Source organism: Mytilus trossulus, chromosome 7 (genome assembly GCF_036588685.1).
Source record: "Mytilus trossulus isolate FHL-02 chromosome 7, PNRI_Mtr1.1.1.hap1, whole genome shotgun sequence".
NCBI classification, from domain to species: domain Eukaryota; kingdom Metazoa; phylum Mollusca; class Bivalvia; order Mytilida; family Mytilidae; genus Mytilus; species Mytilus trossulus.
This window is the reverse complement of record NC_086379.1, coordinates 27,975,921-27,997,037: the sequence shown is the minus strand read 5'-3', so window position 1 is coordinate 27,997,037 and position 21,117 is coordinate 27,975,921. Positions and strand designations below refer to the sequence as shown.

The 21,117-nt window shown below is 31.9% G+C and overlaps 2 protein-coding genes across 2 annotated transcripts in view; one reads left to right on the top strand and one right to left on the bottom strand.

The window, feature by feature from the left end:
- LOC134724866 (DNA excision repair protein ERCC-6-like) lies at positions 1-19,558 on the bottom strand. Its single transcript, XM_063588176.1, has 23 exons — positions 19,442-19,558; positions 18,120-18,351; positions 17,488-17,587; positions 17,107-17,224; positions 16,344-16,458; positions 15,631-15,764; positions 15,196-15,312; positions 14,418-14,691; positions 13,475-13,652; positions 12,661-12,789; positions 12,037-12,189; positions 10,484-10,619; positions 9,977-10,147; positions 8,970-9,146; positions 8,381-8,491; positions 8,061-8,156; positions 7,360-7,575; positions 6,540-6,650; positions 5,721-5,935; positions 3,805-4,739; positions 3,090-3,233; positions 2,349-2,538; positions 1-2,012 (listed from the first exon to the last, which is right to left on the bottom strand). Exons 2-23 carry the CDS (start codon positions 18,322-18,324, stop codon positions 1,484-1,486), a joined length of 4,554 nt encoding a protein of 1,517 aa, XP_063444246.1. The 5' UTR covers positions 18,325-18,351; positions 19,442-19,558; the 3' UTR covers positions 1-1,483.
- Positions 19,559-19,712: 154 nt separating this feature from the next.
- The window catches only part of LOC134724865 (tether containing UBX domain for GLUT4-like), a 36,678-nt gene continuing 35,273 nt past the window's right edge, over positions 19,713-21,117 (top strand). Inside the window, exon 1 of the mRNA XM_063588175.1 lies at positions 19,713-19,823. Within this exon, the coding sequence (XP_063444245.1) occupies positions 19,746-19,823 (78 nt within the window). The 5' untranslated portion in view covers positions 19,713-19,745. The remainder of the gene's footprint in view (positions 19,824-21,117) is intronic.

Below are 21,117 nucleotides of genomic sequence, written 5' to 3'. Positions count from 1 at the left end.
TACAACAATTCATTGGAATTTTTTTTCTTATAGAATGTACTATGTCACTTTTTTTTCTTTGAAAGTTAATTAACAATGTCTTTTGTTTAATATTATCAAATAAATATTCTGAATTGAGATCTAATATTTTTATTCTTTTTCCTGACAAAATAAGATGAATTCTACACTAACATGTGATGATTAAATGATGCAGAGTTAAATGTGGGGTGTAAATAGAAAAAAAGTGCTGAATATGCCAATTGTTTCCTTTAATTTCCTGAGACACTCTTCTGGTTATAACAAGCTGACATTGGTTCCTTTAATTTTAAAGAAATAAAAAGAAAATAATGCCAAGTAAATTAGGTTAATCAAATTATAATTTTGAAACATCTATAGTAAAACTTTAATATAAGTTATAAGGCCACAACCATCTTTCTAACGTGACTTTATAAACTAACAAATATATGTTCATCATTCACCAAGCTTATTATAAAAGTAACTTTCACTAATTTCAAAACTAAAATCAAAAGATGATAAACTTTAACAGCACAGCAAATAGTCCCTGATATTGTACTTTTCAGAAGAAAATAAAAAAATAATAACAACAAACAGATGTACAATCAATACAAATAACATCTACAAAAAGATAATCCTTTTTTTCTAAAGTTACTAAAAATGTATGTGTCATTTTTACATAGTAATGAAGAAATATATTCTGAATTAAGGTGGTACCTAACACCTTCACTAAAATTAACTTGGCTCGTTTAATTTTCATAAAGTTTTAACAAAGTATTTACTTTGCCCCTTTGACAAAAAAATAAAATTTTCAAAAAATTTGAAACAACCATTTTATCAGAAAAAATACACTGGTTATATAGCAGTTTGATCATTGAGAAGCTTAATATTCCATTAACAACGCAACATAATTAAAATGTTTAGCTGATTTTACAGAGTTATCTCCCTGTTGTGTTAGGTACCACCTTATGTACTGGTATTTTACAAATTTATAATAATTTTCCTGTTGAAAAGGAGAAACATAATAAATTAGGTACAAAACGTATATGTTGTATGTTTAAATGTTATGTCTACAGAAAATAAAATAAAAAAATTAATTTGTTCATGATTCTTATGATTCCTGTGAGTATATTCCAACATATATATCACTGCTTTGTTTTTCTGTGTCATCATTTTTCAAAGTAGTTGAAGAATTGTTTCTAGCAATTAAGTACTGATTTATGCCATTTTTACAGTAATTTTCCAGTTGAAACAGGAAAAACAATGGTGCAAGAAGTTTTAGTTGTATTTATTACATGTTGATGCCTACAAATGAAATAAAATTTAAATTTTATATGGCACAACCTTTTTTAATCACACATAAAATTCAAATGATTTCAGTGATCACTGGTTTCATAACAATTATTTTGTTCATTTCTGCTGCTTTATACATTTAAAATGCTGCCTTTTGGGAATTCATTTATTTACAAACTTAACAAACACAATCATATCATCTGAATGAATTTTTCAGTTTCCAGTATCCGGTTCCATCCACTTTGTCAAAGTCACAGATAGATTTCAACATTGATTTGAATTTCGCTGTTTCAGCGGGAGGTAATCTTGGTCCAAATTCATTTAAAATTTCCTGAGTTGTTCCCTTACACATCGTCTGACATTCAAACATGATAAAATTTCTGATTTCCGTTATAAGTTTGTATGAATCGTCGTCTACTATTGGAGTCGACAAATCGTCATCTTGTTGGGTTTCTTCATTGTTTTCAGCACCAGTAGACATAGTAGCAGTTGAATTACCACTGACTACATTTCTCCTTCTCATTCGCGTTAAAAGTTCATCTGAGGTCATGACCTCAGGAGCAGAAGAACCAGTATCTGTATTAATGACAACATTTCCTGCCTTAGTACCATCAAAGAGACTCTTTTCACCAGAAAATTCACCCTTTTCAATCTTCTTAATTTTTTGGAGATCAGATGATGCAGTTTCAAGTAACTGGCTATTTTTCTTCTGTCCAAATCTTGGTCTGCAACAAAAAATTATAAATTTTATAAATTTTAAGTCATATTTAAAGGTCTGTATTTATAGATATATTTTTTCCAACCATAACAATAACCCCAACCTTGATATAATAATTTCAGTTCATATTTTGTCAAATCTAATTTATATCTTTACCATCATAACCTATTTCTTTGGCAAAAAAAAAGAAAGAGTAATTTCTGCAGAAAAAAATGTTCTGGTTTTGTTTGTATGTGTTGTTTTCCAACAATCATGACAATATTGTCAACAAGTTCGTCTCATGCAAAAAACAAATTTGTACAATTTTTTCTGAGAAGTTGTATAACTTGGACAAAAAACTTACTTTTTAGCCATGGTCCCATGATTCCCAGTCCAGTTTGGCACACCAGACATTGCACCTAGACACTGTGATCTTGACCTTTTAAGAGCTTTTACAGCCTCTGTAGCAACCCTATCAGCCTCAGCCTCAACTATCATATAGTCATGTTTACTAGGGTCCATAATCACATCATGTTTCAAAGCACCTTGTATACCTGACAAAAATATATTTTTGTAAATCAAATTAATTTTTACAACATTTTCTTTAAAATTGAATACACATAGCTACTCTAATAATCAAGAAAATATGTGAGGATTTTATTAGTCTTACCCAATAAACACAGATATTTTTATTCCTAATACAGAAACTTGCATTGTCTCTAATAATGTTTTGTTATTTTCTTCACAATTTGGTTTTGATGTCCATCACAAGGTCTCTAGGTGAATTAATCCAAGTCACAACTTGTAAAAATATACCATTTTAGTCTTCATGTCTTTTTTTTCTATATTGATGCTGTGTTTCTGTCTAAACTGACATTTACCATTCTTATATGTATTTTTGTTATTTTAGCTTTAATACCAAACTAAATATTTTTACATTCTACTAAATAATCAAACATAAAGCCTTGAGTTACTCATTTTGTAACTTGATTTTGTCCACATAACATTATTCAAACTAACAATTGGTTTTCATAACAAAATACCAGAAAAATAATATCAATTTTTGATATATACTATGTCACATAAGAGAGTCCAAATCACCTACCATTTTTCTTGAAGAGTTTCTGAAGGACGTAATCATCCTGTGCAGCATGTTCCTTCTCTCTATCTATTTCCTCCTGGTCAGCGTCTGCTGCTGGTGTGTAACTGTCACTCTTAACCAGGTTAGGAATCCTTTCTCCTTCACACTCTGTAATTAATTACCAGAAATTGCTATGTTTATGTGTTTTTTATAATTTTGTACATATCAATCATCACAACTATTTCAATAAGATAACATATACTTCCTTGCATTTCTAAATTAAACATTTCTAATCACATAAATTGCTCATATTTCAAACTAATAAAGTATTTTTTTTTTGTTTGAATTTTTTTGTGATGTGAGTATTACCACAATCTAAACCGTACATAAAACTTAGTGTATTTCTCCATTAAACTAATGTGTTTATTCTGTCATTTATAATTCCCTAGGAGATCTATAATAGATGTATAACATTCAAACCAAGCTACAGTCTTTGTGAGCCTGTCCCAAGTCAGGAACCTGTTGTTCAGTGGTTGTTGTTGGTTCATGCCTGTCATGTATGATTTCTGTAAGTTGTTTTGTTATAAATAAGGCTGTTAATTTTCTATTTTTCTCATTGGCAATAATATCTTATCTCCTTTATTTCATAAAGGGAAAGATTATATTACTGAAAAAGAGACAGTTACACATATAAATGTAAACTGTACGTATATACATATACATGTTACTGTACACCTACTTGCATCCTTTCGTCTTTTCTTATCTTTTCTGTGTCTGTCCTTTCCATTTTCAGAGGAATGTCTGTGTTTATGAGGACTGCTAGAGCTACTATGCTTTCTATGAGATTGCTGTCCATGAGAATCACTATGTTTATGCTCTCCATGAGACACTTTGTGTTTACCTTTCCCATGGAAATGACTTTGGGAATGTTCTCTATGAGATTTATGGCGGTCAACACTAGAAGAAGAATGTTTATGTTTTGTATCCAAATCACTTTGTTTACCAGCTACTAACATATCTTTTAGCATGCAGGTTGTTTTACTTCCAACTGATAAAGAAGATTTAGAAGTACTTGGTTGTTCATCATCATTAACAGTTCCTGAGTGGTTTTGTGACAGATCAATAGTTTCACTACATTCCTCCCCACAATCAATAACATTGTTCTTTATTTCCTCTGGATTTGCTTTCATTGAACAAGATCCATTTAAATTGCCTTCAGATTTTTCTTTATCTTTACAACTTTCATCTTTTGTTTCATCTGACTTTTTCGTTTCATCTGACTTTTTAAACATCCCAGTCATAATCTGTTGACTTAGTCTCTTAGCTATCTCCTTCATTCTGTTGACCTCATCTTCATCAAAATTTTTCTTGACATCTTCCATATCAATGTCAGCCTTTGCAGCTTCTTTACTTTCACTTTCTTTTTGTGCTTTCAGTTTTTCTTGTTTTTCTTTCATGAGGTCAAATCTGTTGAGCTTGTGTTGTTTGACTCTCCTCCTTACCTCAGCTTTGTTTACCTCTGATCCAGTACCAGCAAACAGGGCACCTGTCTCAGTTCCTTCCTTACAGTCAACATTCAAATCAAACAACTCATATAAGTCATTTGCTTTGAAAAATCTTCTTTGTTTGGGATCTTTTAAGACTCGGTTAGTTAGAAACTGTTTGAAGATTTGTCTGAAAGGACATGTTAATGAAGACATAATTCTATTACAAGTTCATAATGTAACACAATGATAGAATATTTTTACATTGGAAAACCAATTTCACATGATTAACATGCTAAAATAAATATTAACCACTTTATGTTATTGAGAATGTTGTTAACTAAAGCTATGCCAATCATTTCTGAATTCAAAACGTTTAAAATTACAGAAATAAACAAATTTTTCCTAGATGATCAAAACTTGCATCAAGAAAAAGAACATTTTAAAATATGTCGAACATAACAAGTGAAACTCTGAGCTACTGCTCACTGATGATACCCCCGCCCCAAGTGGATAATATTAATAGTGTAAAAATATGCAAGTGTTCGGTAAACAGGAAGTTGTCGAGTGATGAATCTGAAAATGCATCACATGGTATAGTTGACTTATATAAATCCTGAAACCAAATTTCAGAAATCCTTGTACTGTAGTTCCTGAGAAAAATGTGACGAAAATTTTCAACTTGGCTATCAAGTGTAAAATCATACAAGTGTTCGGTAAACAGGAAGTTGTCAAGTGATCAATCTGAAAGCGCATCACACGGTATAGCTGACTTAGATAAATCCTGAAACCAAATTTCAGAAATCCTTGTATTGTAGTTCCTGAGAAAAATGTGACGAAAATTTTCAACTTGGCTATCATGTGTAAAATCATACAAGTGTTCGGTAAACAGGAAGTTGTCAAGTGATCAATCTGAAAACGCATCAAAGGGTATAGCTGACTTAGATAAACCCTGAAACCAAATTTCAGAAATCCTTGAATTGTAGTTCCTGAGAAAAATGTGACGAAAGTTTCATGGGACGGACTGACTGACGGACAGACTGATGGACGGACTGACATACTGACGGACGGACTGATGGACAGACAGAGGTAAAACAGTATACCCCCCCTTTTTTAAAGCGGGGGTATAATTACTTATTATAACAATACACTGTGATAACATATTTCTTACCTGTGATATATTTTCTCCTCTATGGTCCCTGTAGTTACCAGTCTATAGACTGTAACCTGTCTAGTCTGACCAATTCTCCAAGTTCTCTCCCTTGCCTGAGTATCAGTACTGGGGTTCCAATCGGGGTCAAAGATGATGACTCTGTTAGCACCTGTTAAGTTAACACCAAGACCACCTACTCTGGTTGTCAGTAAGAACATGAATATGGAATCATCCTAAAATAAAGTAATGCAGAAATATTAATTAAAATAACAGTTTATATTCTTAAATGAAATTAATTTATAACAGATTTACTTAGGAATTTATATCACTGTTTTTCTATTTTCTTTTTCACACTGACCAAAAGGAAAAAGATTTTGTCATTTTTTTTTATTTATGATACTGTGGATTCATTTATTTTCATTAGTACTAATTTTCGTGGTTTGAGGAAAACTTGTATATTCCTGGAAATTTAAATTCATAGTTATGACAAAGTCTGCATAAATTCCTTTAGAAAACTTGTATTTCTTTGAATATTTAAATTGGTTCCCATGTTCCCATTTCCCAAGTAAATTGGTATCCAATGAATATTAATAAATCCACAGTATGTTATTTACGGCAAATTCTCATTCTATCAAACACAACGAAACTATGATGGCTTAGAGATCTATCTATGAAGTAATGGTGATATAAAAAAGCTTAACATTTTAGTGTTATGTCGTTATTCTCCTCTTATATTTCATGTGTTTCCCTCGGTTTTAGTTTGTTACCCCGATTTTGTTTTTTGTCCATGAATTTATGAGTTTTGAACAGCGATATACTACTGTTGCCGTTATTTACCTTGTTGAATTGGTTTACAAGTGGCTGTCTGGAAGATATGGGGGTTGAACCATCCATTCTAAGGTAGCTGTATTTAGGTTTGGATATAAATCTTTCCAAGATGTCTAACATCTATTCAATAAATAAAAGATAATGAAGTGAGAATATTGAGGTCAAATCAACAAAATTATAATATTCAAATTTCTTAAATAGAAATATTAAAAAAACTTATTCAGTTAAATGCAATTTTTTTTTAAATATTAATTTGTATAAAATCATTTTAGCACTGAAGTACTTTGTGTTCAATTGTTTATTTAAAGTATGAAAACTTGACATAGACAAATGTATTGGCATTACAAGACTGTTAGAATCCATTTTCAAAGTACCTATATTATCCTTAAGCTCTTTCTCTGGAAGTTGTGCAGTTTGAATTTTATTTTTTTATGGAACACTTGTTCTTTCATGATATCAAACTATGACTGATTGACTAGTAATTTTTTTAGGCTGCATCAGCACAAAAAAGCTATATCGTGTCAATATCAAATTCTGAAAGATTTTCTTTAGAAGTTATGCAGTTTGAATTTTATTTTTTTATGGAACACTTGTTCTTTCATGATATCAAACTATAACTGATTGATTAGTAATTTCTTTAGGCTGCATCAGCACACCAAAGCTATATTGTGTCAATATCAAATTCTGAAAGATTTTCTTAAATGAGAATTATTTCAAGACAAAGGATCAGGAAAAAAACAACTTGTCAAAAGTAAAATGCCTATAATATGTTCTAATATAGGATGTAATGTTCAACTTCACATGTGATAGAATACAAAAATGTACTTACAACAGTACTTTGTGAGAAAAGCAGAACTTTATGACCTTGCTTCTTCCACAGTCTCAATAATGCCTCTACAACTATCATCTTCCCAGATCTTTTGTAGTATCCATATTCTAAAGTCTCATCATTCCCTGGAGTCTCTCCTATGTATAACTTGGGTCCACCAGTACATATGTCTGGATGGTTACAGATTTTACGTAGTGTGATTAATCCTGAGAAGATCTGTAATAAACAATAACAGATTTTTACAGCAGCCAGAACAGTATTTTCACATTACTTACACACAATTCTTTATTACCCAGGCCCATAGCCAGGAATTTCCAAGGAGGGGGGTTCGTTGGACTCACAAACTCGACTTTAACAGTCACAATTCGAACAGAACATTGACTTTAACAGTGCTTATTTGTTTTCAAGGGGTCGGAAACCCCTGAACCCCCCTGGCTACAGGTATGTTACCTCTACTTGAGCTTTGAAATCTCTTTGCTATCCTTTATTCTTTCTGTTGTTTTAAAAGCTATTTTTACAGTCATAGTTTAAATCAAAACCTGCAATCTGTTCATAACAATAAGATTAATAACAAATCATTTGCCGATTTCAACAATTTTCACATCATGAAATGTACATCTTGTTTTTCTAATAATCTAATTTCATGTTGGCTCAAAAAGTTTTTTTCCAAAATTATTTGTATCAAATTATACACTATTTACCTGATATTTCCCTGACAATATAGACTGACATTCTCTAGATGATAAGTATTCCATGTATGTCTCTCTCTGTTCCTGTGTCAATCTACAAAACAGCACCTGAAATGGAACATCTACCATGTTACAAATATTCTTTGATTGGTATAATAGAACATAAGTAAATGATCCATATGTTATGTTGGACTTTTTTTTAACTGACCTTAACTATTTTACTTTGTACTTTCTTTTTTTATATTTTGTTTAATAAGAGTCACACAAAAATGCTGTTATAGATATAACTAAAACTGCTAAAAGTATATTTTTTATAAAAAGAATTACTATACCTGTTCGTTTTTACTAGGTAGATTAATCTTCAGATCAGCTTTCATCCTCCTGATCATGTAGGGGTTGATGGTATCTCTCAGTACACAAGCACATTTATATGCAGTTTGAACCTATAATATAGTGTGAAAGTTTACTAGGATATGATTTGATTCAAAAATGCAATTAGGGTTACGTTATAACATACTCAACTGCATCATCATATATAGATCATTTACTTTTTCCTCATTTCTTAAAAGTATTTATTCAATAATTTAATTGTGTTTGATCATTGCTTAATTTATCAATCATGAAATATTTTTCTGAACATTTTATTTTTATCTGATACAAATACATCAATTGCAAAGAAAAGTTATAATTTATGAGAGGGGGTAGGAGGGGTCCTAATCCCGAAATCCCAGGCTAAAAAACACCTGATCCCGAAATCCTGGGCTTAAAAACACGAAATCCCGAGGTCCCCAAATTTGAAAAAAAGAATTCCCAGATTCCCGAAAGGGTCAATCCCGAAATCCCGGGCTTAAAAACACCTGATCCCGGACTCCTGATCAAGGTCCTATCCCCCCACATTTATGCACATGGAAAAATGTTTACCTGTTGTTGTGAAGCATTAGAATATCCACCTTGAACAATGGGTACGGCAAAGTGTGACATGAAATCTGGCAGAGTACCAAGTTTTCCAGGAAAGATAAAATCAAACAAGGACCACAACTCTTTCAGGTTATTCTGGATAGGAGATCCAGACAGGATTATTCTGTGAGGTGATTTAATCTGAAATAGAGAAGAAAAGATATATTTGACCTATAATTACAAATAACCTAATAATAAACATGTATTGTTGTAGATTTACTCATTTACTCGGCAAAATAGTCTCCTGCTTACAAGAAATTTGGAAGGTCAGAAGCAAGTGGTTCAAATCCAGGCCCGTAGCCAGGAATTTCCAAGGGGTGGTTCGTTGGACTCACAAACTCAACTTTAACAGTCACAATTCGAACAGAACATTGACTTTAACAGTGCTTATTTGTTTTCAAGGGGGGGGGGGGGGGGGGGGGGGGGGGGGGGTTGTCTGAACCCCCCGAACCCCCTGGCTACGGGTATGAAATCCACAAGCTTTGTAATTTAAACAATGAAAACACTTTCTTTGTAGACTTTGTCTGATTGCTGCAGCTCATATATTTACATTTTTTAAAGCATTGTAGTTTTTTCAAAGTTATTTCTCCAAGACAATGAACAAGGAGAAAATAACTGGATTAACTGGTTTCCTTTCAGTTTTATTTTTAAAGTTACCAGAGGTAAAATTGAGTTTCACATCTCATCTCTAAGAGAACCAATTAACCTTGTTAGATATAACATTTTTGGAGAAAACATATTTAGTTATAGCTTGTTTTACATTTATTACTCCTCATTTGACCATAATAGTTTGAATAAAATGCCTGTGCTAGGGGAAAAGAAAGTCTAAACCTCACTTTGTTTTCATAATAATTTGAAAGTGGCAAACCAACATTCAGGGACCACTTCAGCCAACTTTGCAGGTTAGGACTGGAAGAAGGACCTTTTGGAAAACCAGCTCCAGATTAACTTAAACTGTATACTTAACTAACCTGTTTTACAGCCAATGTAGCCTGTGCATCAGGATTTCTGATTTTATGTCCCTCGTCCAGGATGACATAATGCCAGTTATATGATATGATTAGTTCCTGGTGAATTACCAAAGTACTGTAGGATGTAACCAATACACCATTCTCTTTTACTATAGTCCTTATTAGTTCTGCCTGTAGATAGATATCATACCAATATTATTTATAAAACATTTAATTTATATAGGACCTATATTACAATTTATTCCCTGCTGTTTAAGTAAAAACATCATTTTCACAGAAATCTTTCTCAATAGAAACATAACAAACAAAATAATGGAAAAATTATGAAGATGTGCATGTCTTTTTTTAATTTATTTTTTAGTACAGAAAACAATGTTTATGAAAATATATGGGAAATAATGAATGTAAATCTGCAAGGATCTGAATGTAAGTTTGAAATTTTATTGACTTGTGATTTAAAGCTTCCTTATTTGACCATAAGCTGTTAGTTAAACTGTGTTAACATACCTCTTTACATGTGTAAGATCCAGATGAATGGAGTATAGCAACTCTAAACAATGGCCACCATTTATGGAATTCTTTAACCCACTGATGCATGACTGTAGTTGGGGTGACTATTATGGTAGGACCTAGTCCTCTAAACCTGAAACATTATAACATTAGTCCAGAATAATAAAAATCACGGATATGTTCTTCATATATTAACCACAATCTTCTCCTCCTTTATCTCAGTTTTGAATCATCTTTGAATTTTAACTTACCATGTGCAATTAAAGAACCTTAGTGAGCACGCTCACATACCCCATGTCCCCTCATTGTCATTGGAGAAATAAAATAAGTGTAAGAAAAAAAATTGTATAAGAAAAATTAATTTCCTGCCAATATGCACATCTAAATAGTATGTCCTTATTATCTACAAAATTTCATGAAATTCTGTTTTGTGGTTTCAGAGGAGTTGCAATGACAAACTGTTGCAGAAGTACATTGAAGCAAATAAGTTCAAAGGGACGTAACTCCTAGAAAAAAAAATTGAATCGCAATTTCCCGTCGATATGCACAACTACATAGTATGTCCTTGTTATCTTAAAAGGTTTCATGAAATTCTGTTGTGTGGTTTGAGAGGAGTTGCGATGACAAACTGTTGCAGTAGTACATTAAAGTAAATAAGTTCAAAGGGGCGCAACTCCTAAAAAAAAAATGGAATCGCAATTTCCCATAAATATGCACAACAACATAGTATGTCCTTATTATCTGAAAAGGTTTCATAAAATTCTGTTGTGTGGTTTGAGAGGAGTTGCGATGACAAACTGTTGCAGTAGTACATTAAAGTAAATAAGTTCAAAGGGGCGTAACTCCTAAAAAAAAAATGGAATCGCAATTTCCCGTCGATATGCACAACAACATAGTATGTCCTTGTTATCTGAAAAGGTTTCGTGAAATTCTGTTGTGTGGTTTGAGAGGAGTTGCGATGACAAACTGTTGCTGTAGTGCATTAAAGTAAATAAGTTCAAAGGGGCGTAACTCCTAGAAAAAAAATTGAATCGCAATTTCTCGTCGATATGCACAACTACATAGTATGTCCATATTATCTAAAAAGGTTTCGTGCAATTCTGTTGTGTGGTTTGAGAGGAGTTGCAATGACAAGAAACAGGACTGACGGACGGATGGACGGGTCAAAAACATTTTACCCTCCGCAACTCGTTGCGTGGGGTATAACGAGCAGCAGAGTTTACCTACCCTTCCTGCGGCAGGCAGAACCTGAGATCACTCCTAGTTTCTTTTTGGGAAGTGTATAGTCTATAGTTTTCTATGTTATGTTTTGCGGATTTGTTTGTCTCCTGTTTTATGATATGCTGTTAAAGTTTCTCTTTGTCTTATGAGTATTGAATGCCCCCCCCCCCCCCCCCCCCCCCCATTTGAAATATTAACGTTCTGCTTCTTTTCTTTTATTTTACCAATAAGATTTTACAAATATAAAAGAGACTCAGTATACAAATCAACTGAAAATTAAGAGTTTGTCAACTTGAAAGACAAGATTATTGCAAATTTTTCATACTTACAAAAAATGTTTGTCCCTGATTTTACTCTGACGTAGACCAGCTAGAAATCCTATAGCTTGTATAGTTTTTCCCAGTCCCATTTCATCTCCAATAATTCCACCAGCTTGTTGACAATGTAACTCCCATAACCACTTTACTCCAACTTTCTGGTACCTGCATTTTTAAACAAAATTCTGAAGTACTTTTTTTCACATGAGCAGGCATTTGTCAATAAATGAGAGACACAAGATAAAAAAATATCATTAAGACCTATATATCACTGACTATCAAAATTATAAAGTTTTGTTATTTGTAAACATTTGAATTGTGTGATGAATAATAAGAGAAAATATATCAGCAATTATTTCAAAAAATGGAAAGAAAAATAACTCTTGCCATAACATTGAGTAAGTCATATTGTATAACTCTTGTTTATCATACATCTTTAGTGCGAGCTAATGATTTAACATGACAGATTCTTATATACAATCTAACTTATACATTGAAGACCCAATGGTTGCCTTCGGCTGTTGTCTGCTCTATGGTCGGTGGTTGTCGCTTTGACACATTCACTATTTCCTTCCTCAATTTTATAGTCATTGAATTTGTATTTAGTATTATAATCAATAATATAAATGTATTTACTTGAAGAGTTTAGACCATATCCTCCCAGGGACTTTAAACCCTCCTTCCATCTCCTCATCCTCCTCTGATTCAGATAATTCACCTGCTGCTCTCAGGTCTTGTTTCTTCCTCTCTGCCTTGTCAAAATCACTACAAAAATGGACTATGCTATAGAGTTTTTGGCGGTAAATAGTCTATTTATATGTAATCATTTTCCAGAACCTGTCATCTATCCTAATTTACACAAGAAACCCCCCACTAGAGGAATAGACATGACTCTTGAAGTCTTCCACTATAAAAACTTGAAATCAAAATAATTGAAATGGCATTACAGCACATATATCTATGCAGTCAAAAATATACAATTTATGACTAAATACACTTAGAACCTATAAAGAGATGTATCAAGTTCCAGGCAAGTAGCCAGGAATTTCCAAAGGGGGGTTCGTTGGACTCACAAATCCACTTTAACAGTCACAATTCGAACAGAACATTGACTTTAACAGTGCTTATTTGTTTTCAAGGGGGGGGGTCGTCCGAACCCCCCTGAACCCCCCCTGGCTATGGGTATGAGTTCTCCTGTGTTAAAATCACTGAGAAAAGACACCTAAACGGCTTAGGAAAACATACCACAATTATTTTCATTCTCTCAAGCCTTTTTAAAAAATGTTATAAGCCAAAGAAAAAGAGAGCATTTCTTTCCATACCAGTAGAATATGAATTAATTTTTCTGATTATTTCATTCAAACCTTGATATATATAAACTGCCGACTTAAAAATGATAATAATAAGAAGTGGTTGTGAGCTCATAAAAAAACAATCTGTTTAATATTACCGTATCCTCTTGTCAAAAGAATATTCATCTCCATCATCAGTTGTTCTCAATGATTTTTCTCGACTTAGTTTCTGTTTTCCTCCATCTTCTTTGTCCTGTTTTTCCTCATCAGAATCTATGTACTTTGGAGGTCTCCTTGGTTTTATTGGTATCCTCTTCTTCAACTTTTTCTTTTTTTCTTTTAAAAATGGTAAATCATATTTCAGATAATGTGTTCATTCAATTGTTTGATTATAGGATAGCAGCTTTATATGCAGTATGATTTTGCTCATTGTTGAAGGCCTTACTGTGACCTATATGTCTTTTGTGATTTGTTGTCTCATTGGCAATGATACCACATCTTCTTTTTTATATTATTATCAAGCTGTTAATCTGTTTGTTTGAATTGTATTATATTTTTAAATTCAAGGTCTTTTACAGCTTTCTATGCAGTATGATTCTGCTCATTGTTGAAGGCTTTACTGTGACCTATAGCATACCTGTTAACTGTCACTATTTGCGGGGGATTTCCCCCATGGAGGCTCCCAAATTTAAATTTTGAAAGAGCAATTTTGTCTGCAATTTTAAACAAAACAATAAGTTTTACAATGACTTTAGGCTTATAAAAGTATGAAGAACCCAAAAACAACATTATAATGTATTTGAAGGCCCCCTTGAAGGTTTTTTATGACTATGACAGCCATCTTGCACGCAAAACCCCCATGGGCATTTTGAAAAGTTGGCAGTTTTGCTATAGTTGTCAACTTTTCATCTTTAATCTTTAACAGAGATTTAAATGATTTGCAATCATTCCACATCTTCTTATTTTCATATTAACATTGGTTAATAAACCATGGAGATAAGGTCAAAGTAAGAATTCCTGTCTAACGTATATATGACAGATATAGTTGACCAATTTTTGATAATAATTGATAAGATCTAGAGTTTCTACTTCAATTCTAACCTGTATTTTCAAGACCGCTGTCTTCACTCTCTGACTGTTCTTTGAAATCTGGCTTGTATTCATCCCCTTCATCATCATCATCGTCATCATCATCACAGGCTTCATAATCTTGAAGGTCTTCCATTTTACATAGTCTTTTATCCATTGCTCCATCTGACTTGCTCTTTACTAGTGATCTGGGAGACTTGGAGGGAGACAAAGATCCTTCTTCGTCACTGCGTGCTTTCCTCCTTCCTTTCTTATCAGGAATTATATTTTTACTGTCCTCTTCAATCTAAATTATAAACAAACAGATATTTCAGTAAATTCTTACTCACATTTAGTTTGGTTTATTTTGATGTTTATGAAAAATTCTCATATATTCCTACAGATAAACATCCATTGCAGATTGACGGTTCGGAATTATTGCTTCAGAAATAGAATGATCCAAATAGTTTTTTGTGCATTCATAGCTGCAAAATTTATCAATATTCAGTTTATTTTAATTGAATATTTGTTTATAAAGGCATAATACTGTGGATTCATTATTATTCGTTGGATACCATTTTTTTTGGATTTCATTGGTACAGTTGAACCACGGAATTAAATATTCAATGAATGATGAATTTTCTATAGGTTTGTATGCAGTCTTCAGCAAAACCATGAAATTAAATAACCTCAAATATGCAAGTTTTCCTTAATCCACGAAAAATCGGTACCCATGAAAAAGCCATTTACTGTTCATGGGAAAATGAAGGACATATTTTAAACCAAAGAACATACAATACCAATAGATTACCTCAGAACTCTCTCTCCTTGGTAATTGACTAATAAGGGATTGTCTTTTCCTTTTCTGGTTCTTGTCCATCTTTTCAAATGCCTTCATGATGGCTGCCATTTTCTTTTCCTCTCTAGTCTACAAAGAAATTTATTTGAAATATAAATACTGGAATGAAGGTGGAAAATTTCATGGAGATTTTTAATTCTAGACTTTTTCTAACATACATGATGAACAAATTTAAAGTATAAATTGATAAATTCCTGAACATTGTGTTTTCAAATGGATCTGAAAATATACATGTACCTTTAAAAAAATTAATAACATTTAAATGAAATGGCATTAGAAATAAAATTATGTGTTAGAAAATCAATATATCAACTATTACAAAAAATCCTCCTCTCATAATAGTATTTACGTGTGTGTATATACATGTATTTTATTTAAGACTATTACATTGGTTTTCTTATCTGATGATCCATCTGCAGGAACAATTGTACCAAACGGAGTCATCTCCCCTGTTCTGATCATTCTTTCTTGTTCTGTTTCGTCTGATGATGTCTTTGAAAGTCCTAAGACTTTATTTAAGTCTATAAAAAAACGTGTAAAATGATTGTCACAATTGATGCCAAAGTTTATTGATTGGTTGAACATGTTAAATAGTCAAGATCTTGCATAATTTAATCATTTTACTGAACTTACTGCATTCTGTAATGAATGTTCTGAGTTTGAATTTTCTATCATTTCATGGCTATTCTGAATTTACTATATCCTTTGCTGTTCTGAATTTACAGTCATTCCATGTCTTGAAATGGGTTCCAGTTTATTATCAACCAAAAACAGGATTTTTTTTTTAGAATACATTTACTCAACATGCTCATCTTTTCATTCTAAAAATATCTAAACTTTCTCATTTAAGCAGTTTTAACCTAAATTTATCAAATTGTAAGCATATCTGAATTTCTGTAGCCCTTTTCACAAAAAATCTTAAGAGTAAAATTTATCTTAAGCCTAAAATATTCCTTAACTGTTCAACTAAATATTTTTATCGTAAGATTAATTTTACACTTAAGATTTTTTGTGACAAGGGCTACTGTTTTCTAGTCTTAAGATTTTAAAAGTAAAGGAGTTTTTGAAGAACTTTGATATTTTCTATGAAGCATACAAACCAGGTTGTTCATCAGTTATTTCCCCTTCCTCCTCTTCCTCAGACTCCTCAGTGTTGAGTCCTAGCTTCTTCTTCAAAGATTTCTCTTTTGCTTTCAAAGTCATCAATTGGTTTGACTACAACAAAAATTAATATAACATTTGATATATTTTTTAAAAAGAATCAATCATGCACAACTGTTCTAATTCTTTATCTTAGTCAACTGAATTCTAGCATTTAAGGTGGTACCTAACACTACAGGAAGATATCTCTGTGAAATTGACTAAACATTTCAATTATGTTGCGTTGTTAAGGGAATATTAAGCTTCTCAATGATCACAAATAGTGTTTGTCAAACTGCTTTATGACCAGTGTAATTTTTCTGATAAATTGGTTGGTTTAAATTTTTTGTAATTTTTATATTTTTGTCAAAGGGTCAATGTAAATAATTTGCCAAAATTTCAAGAAAATTGAACAAGCCAACTTAATTTTAGTTAAAGTGTTGGGTACCACCTTAATTAGATAGATAATGGTGTAAATTTCTGCATCACAAAGAACATTAAATATATCAAACGTTCAAGAAACATAGATTGATTGTTGGACTTGTAGAAAGTTCAATTACACTTCTACAATTACATGAAAAAATCTGATTCTGATCAGTTTTAATTGGGGAAGTTAAATGTAAGTGGTTGGTGTGTTTTTATTTAAAAGAATTATAAGTAATTCCTGTTAAGGTGGAACATTTGGAAGCGCAAACCAAAAATACAATTTCAGTAACTGTTTACCTTATTTTCTTTCTGTTTCTTTACAGTTAACAATCTTTTCTGTACAAATGCAGATGTGATGCCAGCATTCAGGGAAGATAAAACTGTGGTTACCTGCTTCAACTCTTTTTCAACATTTCTGAAATAATAATTAACACAATTGTATACATAAATATCATATTTTCAAAATTTCAGGTACTGCTTAAATTATTTCGATATTCTGTACATTCCTTATTTTGAAAATGTTATCAAAAGATGCATTACCTATTTAATTATTACAGCATGAACAGTGTGTTTGCATAAATACTTTCTAATTTCAACAAGATGTTACATAAAGATATGTGAAAAATTTATTCAGATTAACTGCTTGCTACATATTTTGTTTGTGTCTTGCCGACTTACTTTATGTCAAATTCAACAGCCCTTAGATCCTTCTCTAAAACTTTCTTGTTTCTATCTTCTTCTTCTTTTGCTAACACTTCTCCTACTTGTGCCATAACACCTGAAGTTAAAAATACAATTCACAGAAAAATTTACTTTTATATTTACTTACGTTCTCATACATGTATATTCTAATTTTCAAAGATTTCCAAAAATCCCCTTGTCTATTTAATGAATTATAAACAAGAAACAAACATATCTCTCTCTATAAGTTACATATTAGAAAAAAAATAAGTTTCTATATTTGTTGCCAAAAAATAAACCAAGAACTTGATTTTACATGCAAATTATTTAATTTTGGATGAAACGCGTCTTCTGATTGGCTGACGTTATTTGTTATGAGCCCATAGACATAATTTAGTCATGTGACCATGACGTCATCAACGTTTTTTTCATGGTTTCAACGATTTATTAGGAATTTAGAATTAAATTATAAGAAATGACTGTAATATTTTTTCTGTCTATTCGAAATAATATAAAAAATGTGGTACACAGTGTTAAATAACCTTCTACGCGGGTTATTCAGTGTGCACCATATTTTTTATGTTATTTCTTCATAGACAGAAAAAATATTACAGTCATTCCTTAAATACCTTCTTCAAAGTCCTCTTGGTTAAATACATCTAGTCCTAAGTTTTTAAGTTCATCAAATGCTTGGTCATCTAACTGTGCAACAGGTATTAAGTCCCTGTTGACATGAAAACTTTTGGCTTTCTCTTTCTCTGCTGAATCTTGGTGCTGATCTGTCTCCATGACTGATGGCTCAATTAAGTGTCCAGAAGGTATTTTCTTTTCCATTTCGGAAATCAGTATATCATATAAAATCTGTAAAAAATGATTTAACAAAATAAACATTTTATTTGATACAAAACATGCTATGATATCAGATAACTAAAACTCCTGATAGTTAGGTCATGTAGGTGTTGAATTTTAGGATAATTAAGGTTTAGTTCATGATATCTGACATGAACAAAAGCCTCTTATATTTCAACAGATGCATTTGAATAATTTCATCATCAAAATATTCAAAGCATTATATTATATTTTTTTCAAACTTTTTTAACCTAAAAATTGTACATGTTATATTCAAATTTCCAATTTTGCTTTTGGATGCAGCATCATGCAAAACAAATGTATGTACCTGATTTCTTACTACCATTTTGTTAATTTTATTGCCATTAGTGTTTCGGCTATTAATTGTCAAATGAACAGACTATAATGAAGTGGTTCCCTGAAACCAGTCAGCAGCTGCAGCTGAGGAACAGAACTTTTAACATTAGGCACAATAAGTAGATACCATTGTTTTTTAAATTTTTTATTTTCTGTATTTGTTTTAGTAGATTTTTTAATGTAGAAGAGAAAAGTATCTTTTATTGTTTACATTATTTGCTAGTTACAATATTTAGACATAGAAGATTTTTGTGAAGTCAGTGCACACACAAAACTAGTCTGAGATAACTCTGACGTCCGACGGCTGTTTTGCCAGACAAGCTGGGGCCGTTGGACGTCAGAGTAATCTCGGACTAACATATAACAGGATACATAGAGGGTGGTAAAGGGTTATTTTTGCGTTTTACTCTTTTCATATCACCCGTTTTCATGTTTGGTTTCATGTGCTTGCTTTGTGTTTAATCACCATCCAGGGGGTTTGTTCCCAACCTGTTAAATATACTTGAAAAAAGAATTCTCGAATCCTGAAAGGGTCAATCCTGAAATCCTGAGGTTTAAACACCCTATCCCAGAGTTTCCTGATAAAGGTTCTATCCCCCTCTATACTTTATTTACTGATTAGGTTTGAGAGTAAAATGTATTATCTAAAACATAACAACAAAAGATAAACTGTACATTGTGTAAGTATTATTATACTGATTCAAAACATTTTAATTCAAAGACCGATCTTCAGTTTCCTAATTACCAATTATTTAATCTCAAAGTTATCAATTTACTCAGAGATTTTGTAAACAGACTTATCCCATTAGTAGCATCAGCACATTTTGAAAAACATTACACAACTTTATCCCCAGATCCTAAGCCTAAGGGGCATGTTTTTTTATTTGTGTACACTCGGAGATAATGCTTTTTAAAGAATAAAAACAAATGAAAATTTTAAAGATTTAAAGTAGTTGTATTTATAGAGTTGATGAATTATAAAATAGATAATTAAATTGATTTATTTTCAAGGGTAGAGGCACCGGAAGTTAAATTTGTAAACAACAACAATGGCGACTGTACAGGTTCTATGTCCTAACGGAAGACGACAAAATGTGAAAATTACACCAAATACTAAGTTGCTACAGGTATAAGGCCAATATAGAAATCCAAAAATGAATATGTTTATACTAGAATAGCGATTTGTTTCAAATGTCAGTCTTCCAAACGCACACATTTAGTCATTTACAAATAAATTTGCAAGTCATGCATGCACATTTTTTTCTGGAGATCATAGATTGAAGCTTCTGACACCGCACCGATCGGTGAAAATAAAAAAAAGTAAAACAAAATTGCTGAACTGCAAGGTAACATGAAAAAAAAACCAAATTCAATCGCTATCAACCAGCAACGAGTGAAAAAACTAATGAGATATTCCTAAGTTGGTACAATTATTTCCTAACGTAAAGAAAATAATCTGGGTACGCTCACCCAAAACATGTTCTCACCAATCAAGTTAGCACTATTCATGTTCTCTCCCCTTTCAAATTCGCACCCGATATGTTCACACTCATAGTCCTTTCAAACCCTACACCTTTGCACCTTATTTATTGGTTTTGTGTTTTATGTATAATTTTTTTTGTAATCAAGTTTTAGCGTTTCAATACAAGATGCAACGGTTATATTTCCATTATTTCCATGGTAAGTGTATAGCTATATTTTTTTTTGTTTCCAAATTAAGTAGGATCAAAGTGATCAAGCTGTTCAACAATATATTTCATATTTGTTCTCTAGTCTATGTCAATACATAAACACATGTGTTAGCAAATTTATATAAAGAGGATATCTACCCAGTTCAGACAGGACTGCTACAATTGTTAGTGTTTCCTACAGGTGGTTTTGGCGTTTAATGGCGCCCTGCCCTTTTTGGGGAAAAAATTTGGCGCCCTGCCCTTATTTTGTCGAAATCCCTGACGCCATGCCTTTATCGTCGTAATTATCAACCGGTACTGAAAGACATATTTTATGAGTACCGCTCGAGTTATTTCAATCAAACGTAAACAAAAGTTCACTAGGACGCCATTTTGAATTTCATTATTTTTCAAACGATCACAATTCGAAGTTCGTTTGTCATAGATTCGTCATTTGAACGCATTTTCGTCACAATTGATATAAATTAAATGCCATCAAAAACTATCGTCAATTTCCTTTAAAATATTTTATAAAACTTTATTCTAAACGTTTAAATTGTCTTCACAAGTTAAACAGGTACGTCCTTTACTTTGAGCTACGCATGCGGGAAAGGGATAAAAAACGTAAAATACGAAATCATTTAGAAGCAATTAAAAGAGAGAAAAATATATACCTCTTACTAAAGGAATTAAAACCGATAAATGATAATTTCCTGATGAAAGCGGACTCGTTTTGAATTTACTATACACG

What these genes read in the sequence shown, in the direction of transcription:
- LOC134724866 (XM_063588176.1), bottom strand. Translation starts at nt 18,324, where the DNA reads ATGGAAAAGAAAATACCTTCTGGACACTTAATTGAGCCATCAGTCATG. An exon ending in CAAGGAGAGAGAGTTCTGAG is followed by an intron (nt 14,692 to 15,195) that starts GTAATCTATTGG and finishes TTTATAATTTAG; the next exon opens with ATTGAAGAGGACAGTAAAAA. An exon ending in CATGGGACCATGGCTAAAAA is followed by an intron (nt 2,013 to 2,348) that starts GTAAGTTTTTTG and finishes TTTTTGTTGCAG; the next exon opens with ACCAAGATTTGGACAGAAGA.